Raw genomic sequence first — 19,027 nt, forward strand, 5'->3', positions numbered from 1 at the left:
GAGCCATGGTGGAGCAGACAGTTCAGGAGGCCATGGCGGAACAGGGAGCTCGGGGAGCCATGGTGGAGCAGACAGTTCAGGAGGCCATGGCAGAACAGGGAGCTCGGGGAGCCATGGCGGAGCAGGGAGCTCAGGGGGCCTGGCCTCAGAACTCGGCCCGGCCTCCACGGACGAACCCCTACTACCCCCCCCCAAATCCTTGGGGAGAATATTGTCTTTAGAGGCCCTCCGTAGGCCTAACTCAGGAACTGTGGCCCTCCCTGGGCTTGACTTGGGGACTGGAGCCCTCCTTGGGCAGGACATGGGAACTGGAGCCCTTTCTGTGCTAAACTCGGGGACTGAAGCCCTCTTTGTGCTAAACTCTGGGACTGGAGCCCTCTCTGGGCTAAACTCGGGGACTGGGCTAAGCTGGAGCGAGCTCTGGGGCTGGAGCCGACACTGGAGCGAGCCTAGGGACTAGAACCAACCGCCTTTTCCTCCTTAGATTCCTAGTTAGGTTCGGGGTGAAAGGCGTGGACTTGACACTGGAGTGGCCGGCGTGCTTAAGTATGCCGCGGTCGGTGGACTTGACTGAGAAATGGCCGGCGGGCTTGACTTCGGAGCGGCCGGCGGGCTTGAGAATGCCACATCTGGCGGGCTTGACTTTGGAGCGGCCGGCGGGCTTGAGAATGTCGCGGCCGGCGGGCTTAACTTCAGAGCGGCCGATGGGCTTGACTGAGGGACAGCCGGAAGGCTTGACTTCGGAGTGGCCGGCGGGCTAGAGAATGCCGCGGCCAGTGGGCTTGACTGAGGAACGGCCGGCGTGCTGGTTCTGGATCAGGACTGGACGCTTTCCAGACACTGGAGGATCCCTTCCCTCCAGCTCAGTCCTGTGGTGTCTGGGAGGTCCACGGGGTGATAGCAATTGGCCCCGATCCTGAAAAGAGAGTTTAGCGTGGCGTCATCCAGCGCTGTTTTCGCGGCAATCCCACAGAACTCCCACGCATACTCCACAAAGGGGAGATCTCTGCGGGCTAGGGCGGAGAAGTAAGTGGCTATTTCCATGCCGCGGGAAGAAAGCAAGGGAAAACAAAAGACTTTTCAAATGGAAAACAAAAACACGGGGAGAAGGGGCGCCGATTATTGTTTGTTGGTCCGGTATTCTGTCATGTAACTGCTACTGTGAGGGAGCGCGGAGCGAGGAACGAGGAGTACATCAACAAGGTGCGGGCTAGAGAATGCAAAGGGGAGATCTCTGCGGGCTAGGGCGGAGAAGTAAGTGGCTATTTCCATGCCGCGGGAAGAAAGCAAGGGAAAACAAAAGACTTTTCAAATGGAAAACAAAAACACGGGGAGAAGGGGCGCCGATTATTGTTTGTTGGTCCGGTATTCTGTCATGTAACTGCTACTGTGAGGGAGCGCGGAGCGAGGAACGAGGAGTACATCAACAAGGAGACTTTAATTACATCCAGGGAACCAGAAAACACACGTAGCAGAAGAGGTTGACATATACAATACCAGACAGAGAACTCAAAACAGGAAACATTTTAAATACACATGACTAGAGGATGGGATGACGAGACACACCTGGAACTAATGAAACAATAATTAAACAAGGGGGAAAACTGGGTCATGGAACACGTGGGGAGCAAAACACAAAACACGGAACAGAGTCTGACAGATCCCAGCCATCCCTTGCAGAATGTTTTCAAGTTGCTTCCTTCTACTCGCAGTTATTATTTGCCTTAATGTAGGACCAATAGATTTAAAAATGATTTTATACCAGCTGCCATCGGTTTTTTAAAATACAAATAATTTTATGTATATTATTAATGGAAGTCATGTTTTTTTTTTTTTGTCTGTGTGTTGTGGTGTTTGTTGAATAGGAAGCTCAAAAGAACAGCATTTATTTGAAATGCATTTTTGATAACACTGTAAAAGTATTTCCTGTCACTTTTTGATCCATTTAGTGTCTTTTGCTGAATAAAGTTTTTAATTTATTTAAAAACAAAATATAAATATAAAATCTTACTCACCGTGAATCATTCTGCAATAAAAAAAATAATGACATGATGACATTTTTTTAAATATGTTAATATGTAATGTTAATTGCACAACTAGCATTTTCTGTAGCTCAATGCACAATTAGCCTAAATAATATTTGAAATTATTTATTTATTTATGTTTATTTGTTTATTTATTTTTTGATTGATTGGAAATGACACTGAAACAAATTGCCCTCTGGGGATAATAAAGTTGACCTTGACCTTGAAGGATGCTTTAAATTGATCAAAAGTGACGATAAAGATCATTTATAATGTCACAAAAGATTTCTATTTCAGATAAATGCTGTACTTCTGAACTTTCTATTCATCATAGAAACCTGAAAAAATTCTACTCAGCTGTTTTCAACATAATAATAATAATAAATGTTTTTTGAGCAGCCAATCAGAATATTAGAATGATTTCTAAAGGATCATGTGACTGGAGTAATGACGCAAAAAATTCAGCTTTGAAATCACAGGAATAAATTACATTTTGAAAAATATATTCAAATAGAAAACATTTATTTTATATAGTAAAAATATTTTAAAATGTTACTGTAATTTTGCTGTACTTTGGCTCAAATAAATGTAGGCTTGGTGAGCAGAAGAGACTTTAAAAAAACATTAAAAATCTTACAGTTCAAAAACTTTTGACTGGTAGATCAACCAAATATTATTTCTTTAATCTATCGGAATAAAAATAAGGACTTTTGTGGAATGTTTGTGCAGTTATTTTAACAAAATTTGTAAGTGTCAGACTTTTGTAATTTTGACGGTTTTAGTCCATATTGGTTAGTTTTTAGGGCTCAGTGTACCCAAAAAACAAAAAAAACAAAACAAAAAATATATATATTTTTTTTTTTTGACCAATCAAATGCTATATAACAAGAATATCCCTCCCACTAACACCACATCCAACTGACTAGCAATAGCAAGTAGCAAATTTAGATTTTTCCAGGCTATAAAACAAAATAAAGGTTACTGCTATAAAAAAAACTGCTTTGAATATTCTCTTATCCCAGCTTTATCTTAGAAAATATGTCAAAACAGTGAAGAAAAAGACTTTCGTCATGCAGATTCTAAAAAAGTTTTCTGTATTGATGCTCCTCAACAATCAGCTGTGAAATAACCATCCTTAGATCCTGGCGTTGTTGACTTTCCTTGCTTTAAGCATTTGTACATCTATTTCCTACAACACAAGATCAGCAATACATGCTGCACGTGTAAATAATATCCACATGGCGGTTTTGGTTTGATTTAATATAAGGAATTTTGCGGTATACTTGCAATCTATCCTGAGGTGTGTAATTGAGTCAAATGTATCATGTTATTCTCTGCTGCTTACTCCCGTGTCTCAGACTCGCTCTGAATGCACAGTACACAAGTGCAGCTCTGATGAACAAAGACGGCAGCTGAAGTAATCCACTCTGCATTCACTACCAACCTCCCAAACCTCCCTCTCCTTCTCTCCCTGGACACCGAAACCACTGCCATCAGAATACAGGAGCTTTCTGTGAGGGCCACACACCGAGCACTTCTTCATAATACAATATACAAACTGACACCGGTGCTAGTATTGGTTGTACTTCAGAGCTGATTCTTGATTAATATTCCTTCACCGTATTTAATTTGACACGAACAGAAACAAGGCTGTGAGGAATAGAAGTACAGACCATTCAATCAACGTTATCTCATTGGTATTCAAAGGTATTTGTATGTAAAGTGTGTTTCAAGCACACATACATTTTTAATAATTTGCACAGACATGTCAACATCATGAACATTAAAGGATTTGGAAGCATTTGTACAGCGGGCTTATGTTTTAAATGCTGTGATACAATGCTATTGTACATTTATCAACATAAACCTTTGCAAATGTTTCTGTAAAGTTGTACATAAAAGGGTTTATGTTTTATGTGCTGTTGATACAATGCTTTTGTACATGAATGTATTTTTAAACATTTAAATTTGTGTATATGTAAATGGTTTTATGCTTTAAATGTTGTCCACGGGTTGATACGGTACATTTGGTAACAATATCATGAACATAATACACAATAAACATCAAAGGATTTGTAAATTATTTTTGTAAAGTTGTACATAAAAGGGTTTATGTTTTAAGCACTGTTGACACGATGCTATTGCATGCTTATCAACAACATCCACATCAAAGGATTTGTAAACATTTGTATGTTTGTAAAGTTGTACATAAACAACAGGGTTTATGTTTTAGATGTGTTGATATAACGACACTTTACGTTTATCAACATGAAATGATTTGTAAACATTTGCGCATCTTTAAAGTTGGTTTTACAACTCAAAGGGTTTACATTTTAGGCTCTAAATATGATGGTGTTTGATTTGTAAACATTTGTACATCTCTAAAGATATACATGCACGAAAGTGTTTACATTTTAGGCGCTGTGAACATTGATCAACTATGTCAACATCAAAGTATTTGTAAACATGTATTTCTGTTTTACAGATATAAAAGGCGCTGTCAATGCAATGCCGTTTCATGTCCATCTACAACAAATGATTTGTAAACATTTGTATGACGGTAAAGTTGTATGTACATAAAGGAGATGTTGATATGATACTAATGTATGATTTTCAACAATATCACATGATTTGTAAACATTTGTGCATCTTTAAAATTGTACATGATTGAGTTTACATTTTAGGCTCTGTAAATACGATGCTGTTTGTCAACAACATCAATATCAAATCATTTGTAAATATTAGTAAATTTTTAAAGTTATACAAAAGTGTTTACATTTTAGACACTGTCGATATGCTAATCAACTATATCAACATCAAAGGATTTGTAAACATATGTCTTTCTGTAAAGTTGTACAGACATTTTACATTTAGGTGCTGCAATGCCATTGTACATCAAAGGATTTTTAAACATTTAAATTTATGCATGTAAATGGTTTTAGCAAAATGAACAATACACAACAAACATAAAAGGATTTGTAAATTATTTTTGTAAAGTTGTACATGAAAAGGGTTTCTGTTTTAAGCACTGTTTTGACATCCTCGTCAAAGGATTTGTAAGCATTTGTATGTTTGAAAAGCTGTACATAAAAGGGTTTACATTTTAGATGTGTCAATTCGAAGTTCACCAACATGAAATCATTTGTGCTTTCTTTAAAATTGTACATGAAAGAGTTTACATTTTAGGCTCTGGAAATACCATGCAGTTTGACAACATCAACATTAAATAATTTGCAAATATTTGTAAATCTCTAAAGTTAAACATACACAAAAGTGTTTACGTTTTAGGTGCTGTCAATGCTTTGCTATTGTACATTAAAGGATTTTTAAACATTTAAATGTATGCATTTGTAAATGGTTTTAGCAAAAATATCATGAACATAATACACAATAAATATAAAAGGATTTGTAAATTGTTTTTGTAAAGTTGTAAATAAAAGGGTTTCTGTTTTAATCACTGTTGACACAATGCTTAATCAGAAACATCCTTGTCAATCGATTTGTAAACATTTGTTTGTTTGAAAAGCTGTACAGAAAAAGGTTTACGTTTTAGACGTAAAATAAATTATGCTATTGTACGACTATTGCATGACTGTAAAGTTGTACATACATAAAATAGTTTACGTTTTAGACACTGATATGATACTAATGTACGATTATCAATAAGATCAAATGATTTGTTAACATTTTTTACATCTGTAAAGTTGTACATACATGAAAGTGTTTACGGTTTAGGCACATTTGATATGATGCTATCGTGCGGTTATCAACATCATGAACATTAAAGGATTTGTAAACATTTGTACATCGCTAAAGTTATGCATATGTAAAAGGGTTTACATTTTAGATGTGGTCAAGTTCTATGCAATATCATGTACATCAAAAGTTTCATAAACATCTATATGTCTCTGTTGTAAGTACAAGTTTACATTTTAGACACAGACAACAGGCTGCTATTATAGTTTCAGTGCCTATTCGAATGAACAAAAATGTATGTATGCATTTTACGTACAAATACCTATGAATATGAATGACATTTTCCTTGTTCACTATATTGTACTGCATAATTTTCACAAGTCCACGTTTGAAGTCCACAATGAACTTAGCATTTCAGAGACTTAGTGATCAACACCAGCCACATGATAATGCAATATACAGAATAGATATATACCTAACATACTTATTTTCGTTTGCATCAAATTAAATTGGGTAAGGTGGCCTGATTCTGAGCTAGAGAGAATGTAATGCAAAAGTTGCATCATGAAGACTTCACCTAAGAAGGCCAAGTCAGCATCTGTGCTGCTGATCCTGGAACAGTTGTGGGCTGGAAGGATGTGGAAAGGGCAAATAGGATCTCGCATTCTCCACATGAGTCTGAGGACACGCTGAGCGCCTGACTGCAGAACAGTGTGTGGTTATAAATTACGATATCACACTCCTCCTGCTGCAGAGCAAACACATGGATCTCGAGTGAGATGCGCTGTGGCTTCAGCTGCTGAAAGACGACGAGTCAATTAAGAACATTCATATGCTGGACTGACCTTGTCAAGAAAGATGTCTTAGGGCCCTATTTTAACGATCTAAGCGCATGGTCTAAAGTGCACGGCGCAGGTGCACTCAGGGCGTGTCCGAATCCACTTTTGCTAGTTTAACGACAGGAAAACGGTCGGCGCGCCCGGGCGCATGGTCTAAACGGGTTGTTCCTATTCTTCTAATGAGTAATGGGTGTTTTTTGGGCGTAACGTGCAATAAACCAATCAGAGTCTCATCTCCCATCCCCTTTAAAAGCCAGTTGCGCTCGCGCCATGGCGGGTTCGCTATTTACATGGCGGAATGCAATTTTTAATTTTTAAAAATGTTTGTGTGTTGCTGCGCGTACCTGTGCAGGTAATAAGCAAAGTGTACGCGCGTTGTGCACCCGCCTATAGGCGCATATTACTAACGCGTTCTTTAAATAACAAAGAAAAAATATTGCGCCAGACTTTAGACCAGGTTTGAGTTGGTCTATGGCGCAGTCTATTTTCAGTTCCTCAAAATAGCAACGCGCCAACAATGCGCCTGAACACACCTCTTTTTTAGACCAGCACGCCCATGGGCATACAGATGGGCGCAAATGCATTTGCTATTTAAACAACGCAGTGCAGGACAGGAAAATGAGAACTGCGTCTGGCTGAAACTAGCAAAAACACTTCCGCCGCGCCTTGCGCCGCATTGCGCCGGGTGTATGATAGGGCCCTTAATGTCTATCTGTAGGTGATGTCATTTTTTGTTTTATTATTGTTAAATACTTCCCAGTCCTAATCACCGTTGCCAACTCTCGCGAAACAAATAAGCAACCGCAGCTTCAAAAACAAGCCCAAAACAATCCCAATATTTTTTGATAATTTATTATCATCAATATTATTTATTATCAATTCTTTATTACCAATAAATGAGCCCGCAACATATTAAACTGAAACTACCCTTTTATCTGAAAAGCAAAAACTTAAGTTATTTTACAAAAATCAGCAAACTGCAACAAAGCAGGAACAAAACTCATCTCCAATCACCTGTGAGCAGAATAGGATTGGACAGATGGAAAAGGAGAAAAACACTAGAGCTTCAAAGGGGAGCTGTAACATAGCCAAATATTTATAGCCTACCAAAATATTGGCTATTCGAACTAAATCTGCTCTAAGTATTAGTATAGGCCTACTTGTTTTTTGTTTTTTTTTACAGCCCGTGATAATGAATACATTACAAAAACATTGTAAAAATTTAAAATTAGGCTACCTTATAAAAAAAAAAAGTCATCCCACTCCTCTACGTCTACTACTATCATCGCTTGGATTAGCTACAGCGTTTTTTTTTTTTAAAGAAATTAATACTTCAGCAATACTTCTTTAATAATTATTTGGAAAGGATGCATTACATTGATCAGACTTGAATTTTTCCAAGTCTTACCATTTCAAATAAATGCTGCTTTTTTTCTATTCATCAAAGAATCCTGAAAAAATGCATCATAGTTTCCACAAATATATTAAGTGGCACAACTGTTTTTAACATGGATAGTAATGTTTCTCGAGCAGCATATTAGAGTGATTTTTGAAGGCTCATGTGACACTGAAGACTGGAGTAATGATGCTGAAAATTCAGCTTTACATCAGAGAAATAAATTCCACTTTAAAATAAATTACAATAGAAAACAGTTCATTTAAATTGTAATACTATTTAACATGTTTTTACTGTCTTTTTAATCAAATAAATGCCTTGGGAAGCACAAGAGAATTAAAAAAAAAATTTTTTTAAATCTTAATGACCACAAACTTCTGAACAGCAGTGTATCTATTTTTGATTAGTATATTTATGATTATGATACATATTAAAGCGCCATATTATGATTAAAAAAAAATTTTTTTAAATCTTAATGACCACAAACTTCTGAACAGCAGTGTATCTATTTTTGATGAGTATATTTATGATTATGATACATATTAAAGCGCCATATTATGATATGATATATACAGCAGTAACCACAATACATAGTCGTACCAATTTATTAATAGTGAATTTGTGACCTATTTTTGGTAGGACCAGACTTGTTGACAAATCATTGTATAACTCATGTTCGAATAACACAATCTAAAATATGAGATAAACCAAAAACCTCTCGGACAAATGTAACACAAACAAATCTTCACTCCAAAAAGTATCCAAATGAAATAAAGGGGACAGTAATGTCTAAACAATACATTGCTTAACGCATAATTAGTGTAGAGTAAACACACACACAAACACAATTTAACACACTCTCCTGTGCACTATACGCACAGCTATGTTCTCACACTCTACTCCACATCAGTATAAAGCAGGTAGGATGTAGCTTGCACACTCACTGTGGCTGGCTCATGGTGTGGTGCGCAGCAAACGCTGAACGGACGTCCTCTTTCGACTCTCTCAAATGTGAGCTCTAGTTTGTGCTAGACGGAGGCGACTTCACTCATACCAGACCTGAGAAGAAAACCAGATAAAAATACTCTTTTTAAACACAGTTTAATATAAAGTAGTAATTAATATGAAGACTTATTGGCAACTACCGTGTGTGTGTGTTAAAATTGAAATTCACCACCATGTGTTTATGAACGCATGAACATCTAGTTCAGTCGTGACACGGTTATCCTTGTGGAGCGATGAAATTGTCGCTTATGCAATAAAATCAATGAAGGGAGATATTGGATCTGTTATGAAATCAAATGCTTGCTTAACTTCACAGTTTTACCAGTGACCTGTGACTTAAATAAAGCGAAGAAACTGTTAAAGCTACGATTCAGCAACGCTACATACTCCATTTAACAGAATATTTGATATCTGAACAAGATGTATTGGTATAAACCCGGAGAGGAAACAAATCTCCATTTAGAGGGTGTAAAGGAGTAGTTTATGCCAACATGAAAAGCATGATTATAGAAAAATATTTTTTCTTCCCTGAGAATTTCTTTTTAGATATTTGGAAGTATCTTTTCAACAGCCCATAGTGACAAACACTGTCAGGCTCCAAAAATAACAAAACCTATTAAAAAAGTAGCCAGTAGCAATTGTGCGCTATAATCTATGTTTTTTGAAATCATATGATATGTACGAAAGATGATATTTAAGTTGCTAATCTTGCCCCTTCTGTGAGGTATGAAAGTCAAAATGAAACCGAAGTAGCGACAGATCTTTTCTTCCGTATTGTGACCTACATTCGAGTGTAACGGATTATCAAGACTAGGTTGTAGGATGGATGGAGGTAGGATCTGAATGCGAGCTTGCAGTCGATTGTTAGAAAGGTAAAAAAAAGATAAATTGTTGACAATAAGATGAAAATAGATAGAATAGCTTTAGATACAGTGATCATGTTGAGTTTAACTAAAAAACTACTATGTTGAATGACTGACATTTGAGAACATGTCTGAAGATTCATGAACGAATCACGAACAAATCAATCTAATTCATGAACAAATCATTCGGTCCCGTTAACTAAAAGAATCGACTGATATGAAATAATTTGTTCACTAATTCAGTTCCTGTCAATTTGTCATTTGTCAAACAAATCACTGAACAAATCATTCTTAAGAGTCGATTCTTTTTAATGAACCGGTTTTAATTAACCATTTCACAAATCAAACTATGGCTTTAAATTGATAATCATATATGGTGGGAAACAATTTCAAAAATTATTTTAAATGTATGCTAAATATTTTGTAAACAGTGAAGCTCAATGAAATATGTTTTTGAAAGAAAATATTATTTTCAACCTTCATATACCAAAACATATTTCAAAATGTACTTTAAAGGCAAGAAAATATATTTCTATATTTAGGCTAAATACAAATGAGGACAAAATTGCCTATTAGAGATCAAAACTAGACTTAAAATTATTTAATAATGTTCTTTTTTTCATATATTGTATTTTTGTTTTTTTTTTGGAACATTGTAAAGTCGCTCTTTGTTGATTTTTATTCAAATGTGTTATATGCTTACACGTTATAGAGAACAAATGAGGTTTCTCTTCAAATGTGACAAAATATATTTTAAAATGATTTAAAAATGTATATTTATATTTTTTAAAAATATTTTCAAAAATATACAAAAAACATCCAATATATCGATAGAAGAAAAAAATATATATATATATATATATGTAAATAAATATATTTTCTATCAGACTCAAGTATAAAAAAAAAGAAGGGTTATTATTGTACAAACAGCTTGATTTTCGGCACGGTAAGCATTACACAAAGCTCAGACTGCCTACGAAAGCCCTTTTTTGTGTCAAGGTGCGATGAAGCTGTCAACCTCGGTATGGACAGACATCAATACATAGAATGGTCCGTAGCGCTCGTTTACCACCGGCTTCAATCACTGAAGCGCTGTGATGAAAACTTCATTCACTGAGACCACCTGACAAACGCTGGTGTCTCAAAAAGCGGTTTTACAAGAGGTATTACCTCAGGCTGGGGGACGAGGTGAATCTAGTGCACAAGACAAATCATATTAAGCCAAATAAGGCACAGCGTACACAGGTCAGTGAGATAGGAAGTCTGAATAGATGGAAGTGGGACAAGGTAGAGGAGAAGGAGAAAGGGAAAGACGTGAGGGTTCGTTTTAACATTTTTGTTTAGGCGAAAGGTGCTGTTTGCCACTCATGTAAATGAAAAAGTAATAAAAGCGCATGCAGTGTCTTTTTTTATTTAATAGTGTTAAGAACCATTATTATTCAATTTAATGCTTAACAGATGATTATGTATAGACTATGTCAATATTCAATTTTATAACAAATTTGATTTAAATTATCAGCAGCTAATCACAGGTAGTTCACAAAGTCGAAAGTCTATGCGTTTTCACTAGTAGTGGTTAACTGCCTGAAATTATCATTATTTTTTAATAATAATAATAATTAATAATTTTTTTGTGTGTTGCCTGGTAGTTTTTTGCTGTTTTCCATTTTTTTTACATAATTATTTTAATGTTATTATTTAGCTGAAAAGCCTACTGTAGATTATTTAATGGAAAGTTTCTATTGTGAAAACTACTGGGGCATGCAAGAGGTCAATGCGTGTTTATTGATCTGCATTTTTTTTTGTGTGAACAATAAAGATGGAAATATTTAATAGCTTTTTGTAGCCAAGACTTGAGCTACTGATCTGTTAAACATTATATAATATTTATTAATGGAGATTAATTTAAGAATAAATAGCAAAACGCGTTGGAAATCTTTACACTATAAAAAGTACTTAAATTTATAATATATACATAATAATATATTAACTAACTGCATGATTGTATTATATGCATGATATCTGTACGGTCTGCCGTATAGACATTACCTTGACAGTCACCTCTGATAATTTTACCATTTTACCCTTGATTTTAAAATATGTACTTTCTGCAAAGCTGCTTTGAAACAATACTTATTGTGAAAAGCCCTATACAAATAAATGTGAATTGAATATAATTGAAACGTGAATTAAAAAGTAAAAACTTGCATTGCTTCTTTTAAGGAGTAACGCTACTACCTGATCTGTCCCCATACTCTAATCACTTAGAGTCATATTAAATAATACTTTTGACCTAAATAAAATTTTATGTACTGTATGTTATGTCATTATGCATATTTTAGGTAGCCTTAAAAAATACAGTCAGCATAATATAATATTACCTAATATTATAAAAAACTTTATACATTAACATTTAGCAATAGGCTATAGCTAAATGTTGAAATTAGCATTAATGCTTCAGAATTCATTATTCATGTTTAGTTTATGTTAACTAATGTACTTAAGCAATGTTAACGAAAAGAAAAAATGTGAAGACTTCACATTGTTTCTTTTTGTTAATATTGCTTAAGTTCACAGTGAAGTGCTACCGACTTTTTAAACGAATTTATGTATTTTCCTGAGGTTCTCGTGCTATAGGACTATCGCCCGTTCGTCTTAAAGACTTTTTAAAACATTAACAAAGTTGTATTATATTTTTAAACCAATAATAAATTAAGAATAATAACAATCCCTTATGTTTTGTCAACGTACCGTCCGAGAGCGACCCAACAGTAGTGCTGTTGCTATGGTTACCTCATCAAGCAAGGCGATCCATCGACTGATCCAACTTTTGTGTTACGTTTTTGAAAACACAATTGGATCATACTATTTACGCCTATATGTAAAACAACATATTTTACTCCCAGCCAAGCTCATCTCAGCTCCTCCTCTGCTGTCTTCAAATCATGTAGTAATAGGTTACTCTTAAATGCTAGCTGAAGGGAAATTCAGGTCATGCTAATCGAGCGTTTCTCAACCTTCAGTGCGTGATGTGTCCACGTCTTCCAGATTGAAACCGATAACGAACGAATTATTGGTTCATTGAACTGATTTGAATCAGGCACGTATCACATACGCGCTCATTTGGATTTGGTGTGTTGACCACGTGCCCAAAGACCTACAATGGACCTACAGATTCAAAGTTCGTAGATGCCACTATCAGAAGTTTAGCGGGGAACTTAATCAGACGGAACACATTCAGGCAACATGAAAGCCAAAATACATGGCGATGGAGCCATTTCGTGTCATTTTGACGCTCTTCTCCAAGCTCCAACCCACTTACAACCAGATTTTCTTACTCGTCAGGAATTACCAAAAATTCCTCATCAACACAACATCAGATGCGCACTGTAATATAGACTATTACATATGAAAACGGAAGACATGTCTTTCCCAGGCCTAGAGGAGCTATTGGATGAAGTGGTGCCTTCTGATTAAAGCATGTCAGCACCATGACAGCTCGTGATTTAGTGATGCAATTACCAAAATAACAGCAAACACCGATTAAGCCAATAATTGGTGGAATGAAAGCGAGAAGAAGCAGTGATGAAATGCACGTCTCCAAGGGCTAACCTACCTCGATTTACATCGTTGAAACTTTAATCGTGTCTCTCTGGCCCTCGTGGTTGTGATAATGTGTCCCTTGCCGATAATCAGAAGAGGCTTAAAGCGTGAAGGCAGTTTCGCAGTGGTCAAGCATCCGTTCTGCTGCTTCTTTCGCGAATAAAGCGGACGATGAGCAGATGCGAGCCGTAACACGAGCATCATCGCTCAGCGAGGTGATATTATGAGTCCAAACGTCCAGGGAAAGGCATCGTATTCGCGACAGGAGGAGTGCATTGTGTATCTATCGTGTTGTGCTGAGGGCTCCCCACTTCAAATCACGCCAGGGACTCCGTCTCCATCGTGCCGAAGCCGCGATTCGATTAGACGCGATTCGATTGAAGTATGAACGCCAGCATCGCTCCGTTATGTCGGAGGAGGAGGAGGAGGAGGGTTCTGTCCGAGAGATGGCAAATGTTCTTCGGGATAACCTCGCATCCATCAAAACACATTAGACATCCCGCTGAGGTGCGAATATTCTCACGCGTTACGCGCGTCTCATTCCCTCACAATTAATACTGCGTGCTGCAAACACGCATCAGTCATGTACATAACGTCAGGAGCTGTCATGAGTCATGACTGAGCATATGGAGATGGTAGAGGTGACATTGAGATGTGAGGAATGCGTTTCAAACATTGATCGGGGATGTGTGTGTGAGACAGTGAGAGAGATGGAGACTGAGGAAGAGAGAAACAAAACAAAGGTCTTAGCTGCTTCAGACTTTCAGATAAGACTATCATATTACGACTGTACATCCCATTATAATACTATCTTATAATAGTAATATCATCAAACCATTAAATACTATTACAGTACTGTGCATAATGCTTTCATACCAATGTAGATACATCATTCAACTACTTACCTTAAGCTACTTAAAGTAACACATACAATGTGGTTTTGTTGTTATAAATTAATGTATTTAGGTTGACTGAGTTTACTTAGGTATTACCATTTTTAGGTTATCATTTTTTCAGGTGTGAATCATATTACTGGTGTGATAATTTTTTTAAATGATGTAATTCTGAAAAAATATTTTGATACATTTTTAGATTATGCAATTCTGAAAAATGTTTTTTTACTTAATTTGTTTTACATATTAAATTGACAGATTTATTAAGTGAACATACTGTTCAAAAGTTTGGAGTGGTAACATTTTTATTGTTTTTGGGGGAAAAAAGCCTCTTATGCTCAATTGATTAAATAGTATTATTGCGAAATATAATTTAAATGTAAAAGTTTTCTATTTTCATATATCTTAACATATCATTTGTCACATGATCCTTCAGAAATCATTCTAATATGCTGATTTGCTGCTCAATAAATATTTCTTATTATTATCAGTGTTGAAAACAGTTGTGCTGCTTATAATTGTTTGAGGAAACCATGATACATTCTATTTTCAGGATTCTTTGATGAATAGAAAGTTTAAAAAGAACAGAATTTATTTGAAATAGAAATCGTAACATAATACTGTTATTAGCATTTACAGTTTGATCAATTTAATGTGTCTTGACTAAACAAAAAAATTCTTTCAAGACAAAATTTGTACTGATTCCAAAATTTTGAAAGCTATATTTGCTTTAATGTATTTTTTTTACTTAAAATATTTTTTTTAAACCACAGTTGTTTTTTAAGGAATTTGTGGAATATGACAAATAAAAAGATCATAAAATGCATCTTTTTCAGTGTAAACACATTTGTGTTCTTTTCCATTATTTAAAGTTGTGGTTATTTGGCCTTGGGGCACCGAAACCTCAAAACTATCCCATTCTAACGGTTTTCGGTGACTCAACATGATGTTGCCTTTTGTCCTTCATGTGCCCTTTAAACGAGGAATGTAAACAAGCGATTAAAGTCTGCAAAGTTCCCACGATTCCATGCATACCTGAGAAGCGCACAGAACTTCCCCATTAGCATATCTGGCATACCTGAGTCTGACACCAAACCCAGCCGGCCTACACACAAGAGAGAGTAAAGCAGTCTCACTGAGAACCACACCTGCTCTTAATGCACTTAAAATAACAGTACCACCCCCCACAGTTTCTAGTAATACATATCTGAAGAAACCTAAAGTCTACAATGCAAAAACACGTCATGACCCAATCTTAAATGTTTGAATCTGCTCAAAATAAACAAGAAAATCCAAAAAGATGGAATAAACATGGTGATTCACTTTTTGAGCAGCTTTCTTCTTTACAGAAAGTTACAATGTCTCTTTTTTTGTTGGAAGTTTGTGATGCAACGGCAGGTAATTCCCTACAAATTAACTCCTGTCATTATGTTCTACCGACGCATGTTGAGAATCGTTCCATTCACAAATGTGGACAAACAGCAATCACAACATTTCTGAGCTCAAAGGGATCCGCCCACCGCGCTTATGAGACTCTGAACCGCACGGTGACGTTTAGCTCAGAAGTTATTTGAGGAAGACGAGGTGACTCACCTGCACTGGATTTCACCTGCACGGTAAGTCTTCACTGCCATTTCCCTGAAACACAGCGTGCCATTAGGATTTCGTACATCTCAGCAAACTTTCAAAAACTCAAGCCTTCAAAAAGTGCATGAAGTCAAGCGCAAAAACGGTAAACAGGTGAGTCCTGAGACAGGCAATTTATGAATTATGCTTTTTTGGGGGAAAAAAATTTAAAGACTGAATGGAATTCTTAGTAATGTTTCATTTAAATATCAACTTTGTCTCAAATGTTTCTTCTAAAAGAAGAAATCTAAGAAGAAATCCAAATAGACATGAATGAGACATATAGTTGGAGTACAGAGCTATAAAGTTAATGTGGATTTTGATGTCAAATATTTGATTTTGGATTGAAAACCTATAACATTTGACTAGATTTTAGTGTCTTGGCAAATCTGAGCACAGCTCGAGATCCTGTTGAGATCTCGTCTGAAACTCTAAAGAGATGTGAGAATAGGATCTTTTTCACGAGAAAAAGAATCTGGGAAGCATGCTTTCCATTTAATATCATTGCTGTCACATGTCACAATTGAGATATTAAATAATTCTCAGATTTTTCATTAAATAAAATGTCTTTATACTGCAGAGCCAATACAGTCAACTGAGTGTTTGAAATATATATGATATTATTTTTAACGTGATAACATAATTACAGTATATTTGAATATATACTATGTCAGTACAATTTAACAGTTCATATAAAAATACACATGTATACACATATATATTGACAGATTAATAAAGATTTTAATAATGATTCTTACATATTGCATATTTATTCTGTATGAATGTTGAAATCTTATTCTGTATGAATGTTGAAAGCAACCAATAATCAACTGATCAAAACATATTGTAATCTTTCTGGACAAATGTAAGCTAACCTGACCACATTTACTTTATTCTCAGGTGATCATCAAGTGAATGCTGTCAGCTGAAATTTCCATTGCGAGAAGATCTATTTAGTATTTCCCATGATGGCAGGTAATACAAACATCTAAAAAAAAAAAAAAAACAGGGAAAAATATTAAATATAATAAAATGTAACAAGAAAATTAATTTGATATAAAATACTGTATCGTATGCAAATCACACTTGCTGTTGTTTCCGTAATGTGGAATTCTTGAAATGCAAATGCAAATGAAATGCAAAATAAAAAACAAATTGCTCTGCTGATAAAGGTGTGCTAGATAAATGATGCATTTATTTTTTGTTTCCTTTGGGTTTCCTCTTATTATAGAACATGGTGACCCTTGCACTGGGTCAGAAGCCAACTTTTGCATGAATGGAGGAACATGCTTTAAAATACCCTCGGTGTCTACTCCCACATGTGTGTAAGTATCTTCACAAACAGAATATCTATTGTTTGACCATTTACATTATAGCATACCCTTACCAAAAAGTAGTATACTTCAAGTTTATTTTAGTAAGTATACTTAAGTAAAGTTCAAGTATATTTTTAAGTATACTTTATGTAGTAATGAAATGCTTTGCTTGAAACCCCTGTCCTGTCCTGTAGCTGCAGTGCGAACTATGAGGGCAGCAGATGTGAGCAGTTCCAGCTGTTCAGTTTCTCACGGGACAGTGAGGAGACGGGCATGATCGCTGCAGTGGTCATCATCGCCCTCCTCATCCTAGTGGTGCTCGGTTTGGTCATCTACTACAGCTGCAAGTGAGTCACGTGGGCTTTTGACGATGAAGTTTCAGATTCAATACAAGTTTTATCCACATTTTAAAGAAACATGCGGTGGATTACCACAGAAAACAATTTAACTCGTCTCTCAGATAATAAAAAGAACTGTCTACTGTAACGCATTTACAACCGGAAGTTGATATAATTAAGTAATAGCACAAGAGCAAGATTACTACTTCCCTCAAAGCAGGCATGAGGTTGTGAGGTAATCACAGCCCTGCTTAACTATAAATACTCGCTTTTCCCCACCTTATTTTAACGTAAAAACGCGGCCATTTGTAACTTGAATGTGCAAGACTTCCGGTGTCATTCTCTTCCAGTTATTTTAGCTGTACAAAAACAGTATGTTATGCCGCTTTATATTGCAAACTATTTGTTATCATACAATTTAAATGTATTATATTAACCATAAGCGCAAATAGTTTTACCGTTTACTGCACGTCTTAGTTATTCTTCTAGTTTGCCTGTTTACTTAGAGCAGCTAATGAAACGGAAGTCTCGCACATTCACATTAAATAGCTTCCGTGTAGCAAGCTGGATACAACATTTCTGTAAACAGTTAATGTTAATATTTTGGGCACACTATTGCCAGTTGCTTGATCTGTTTTTCCTCCGCCAACGCATTTTGTTCTAAATGAAGCGACAGCAGAATGAAATTTTTTTTTTTATTATCATAATTTTGAAGGAATCGGTTGAATGAATGATTCAGCGTCACTTACAACAGAAGTGAACATGGACATTTGTGAACTTCAAAATAATAACTGTTTCACAAGTAAAGCCACAAGAAGTAAACAATATAAGAGCTTTTATAATATTATAATAGTTAGCCTACATTTAGAATTTTAGATCCTTCAAAGATTGCTTCAATTTACTTCCTTTGTAGGCTAATCCTAACCTTTGATTTAAAAAAATGCCATTGAATGTGCTTAACTTGAACCCAGAATATTCTTTTGAAGACTAGCAACTTATCGCTTAATATCAACTTATGAAATGTTAACATCTTTTATGTCATCTTTTTGAACCCCAAACAGTCCCCCAACAGTTCTGGTGAATTATAATTCTCTTTTCTATTTTTACTATTTTTTTCCCAGAATAAAGAGAAACGCCCGGAGTCAACCAAAGCCTGAGGAGTACTGGAGAGTCAAATCAAGCAGTCAGCCGGTGTGACTCGACTTTTGAAACAGATGCATGTGAACTCGACATTGGTGTTTGAAAGAGGCTTTGACGTTGTGGACAACTCCATTATGATTGATGACAACTTTACCTTGTAACATCGCCCCCTTGTGGAGGTCTTGGACTCAATGTGAAAATTTGTCAAGTGCACAGTAGCTCAACTTGCCAGCTACTCTCAAAATATCTTTCTTAATGTTCATAGATTTTGTAAATAGTTCTGTCAAT

The 19,027-nt window shown here is 35.9% G+C and overlaps 2 protein-coding genes across 3 annotated transcripts in view; one reads left to right on the forward strand and one right to left on the reverse strand.

Moving 5' to 3' along the window:
* The window catches only part of LOC107712525 (transmembrane protein 266), an 85,445-nt gene extending 71,619 nt beyond the window's left edge, over window positions 1-13,826 (reverse strand). For both annotated transcript variants that reach the window (XM_016517816.1, XM_016517815.1), the window contains exons 1-2: window positions 13,440-13,826; window positions 8,900-9,014 (exon numbers count right to left, since the gene is read on the reverse strand). In XM_016517816.1, the coding sequence (XP_016373302.1) occupies window positions 8,900-8,913 (14 nt within the window). In that variant the 5' untranslated portion in view covers window positions 8,914-9,014; window positions 13,440-13,826. The remainder of the gene's footprint in view (window positions 1-8,899; window positions 9,015-13,439) is intronic.
* A 2,137-nt stretch (window positions 13,827-15,963) lies between these two features.
* LOC107712509 (pro-neuregulin-4, membrane-bound isoform-like) lies at window positions 15,964-19,027 on the forward strand. Its single transcript, XM_016517782.1, has 5 exons — window positions 15,964-16,059; window positions 16,846-16,920; window positions 17,177-17,270; window positions 17,456-17,608; window positions 18,721-19,027. The coding sequence occupies exons 2-5, from the start codon at window positions 16,911-16,913 to the stop codon at window positions 18,794-18,796; spliced, it is 333 nt and encodes a 110-aa protein (XP_016373268.1). The 5' UTR covers window positions 15,964-16,059; window positions 16,846-16,910; the 3' UTR covers window positions 18,797-19,027.

This window comes from Sinocyclocheilus rhinocerous, unplaced genomic scaffold (genome assembly GCF_001515625.1).
Source record: "Sinocyclocheilus rhinocerous isolate Xijiao unplaced genomic scaffold, SAMN03320098_v1.1 scaffold1259, whole genome shotgun sequence".
Taxonomy (NCBI): domain Eukaryota; kingdom Metazoa; phylum Chordata; class Actinopteri; order Cypriniformes; family Cyprinidae; genus Sinocyclocheilus; species Sinocyclocheilus rhinocerous.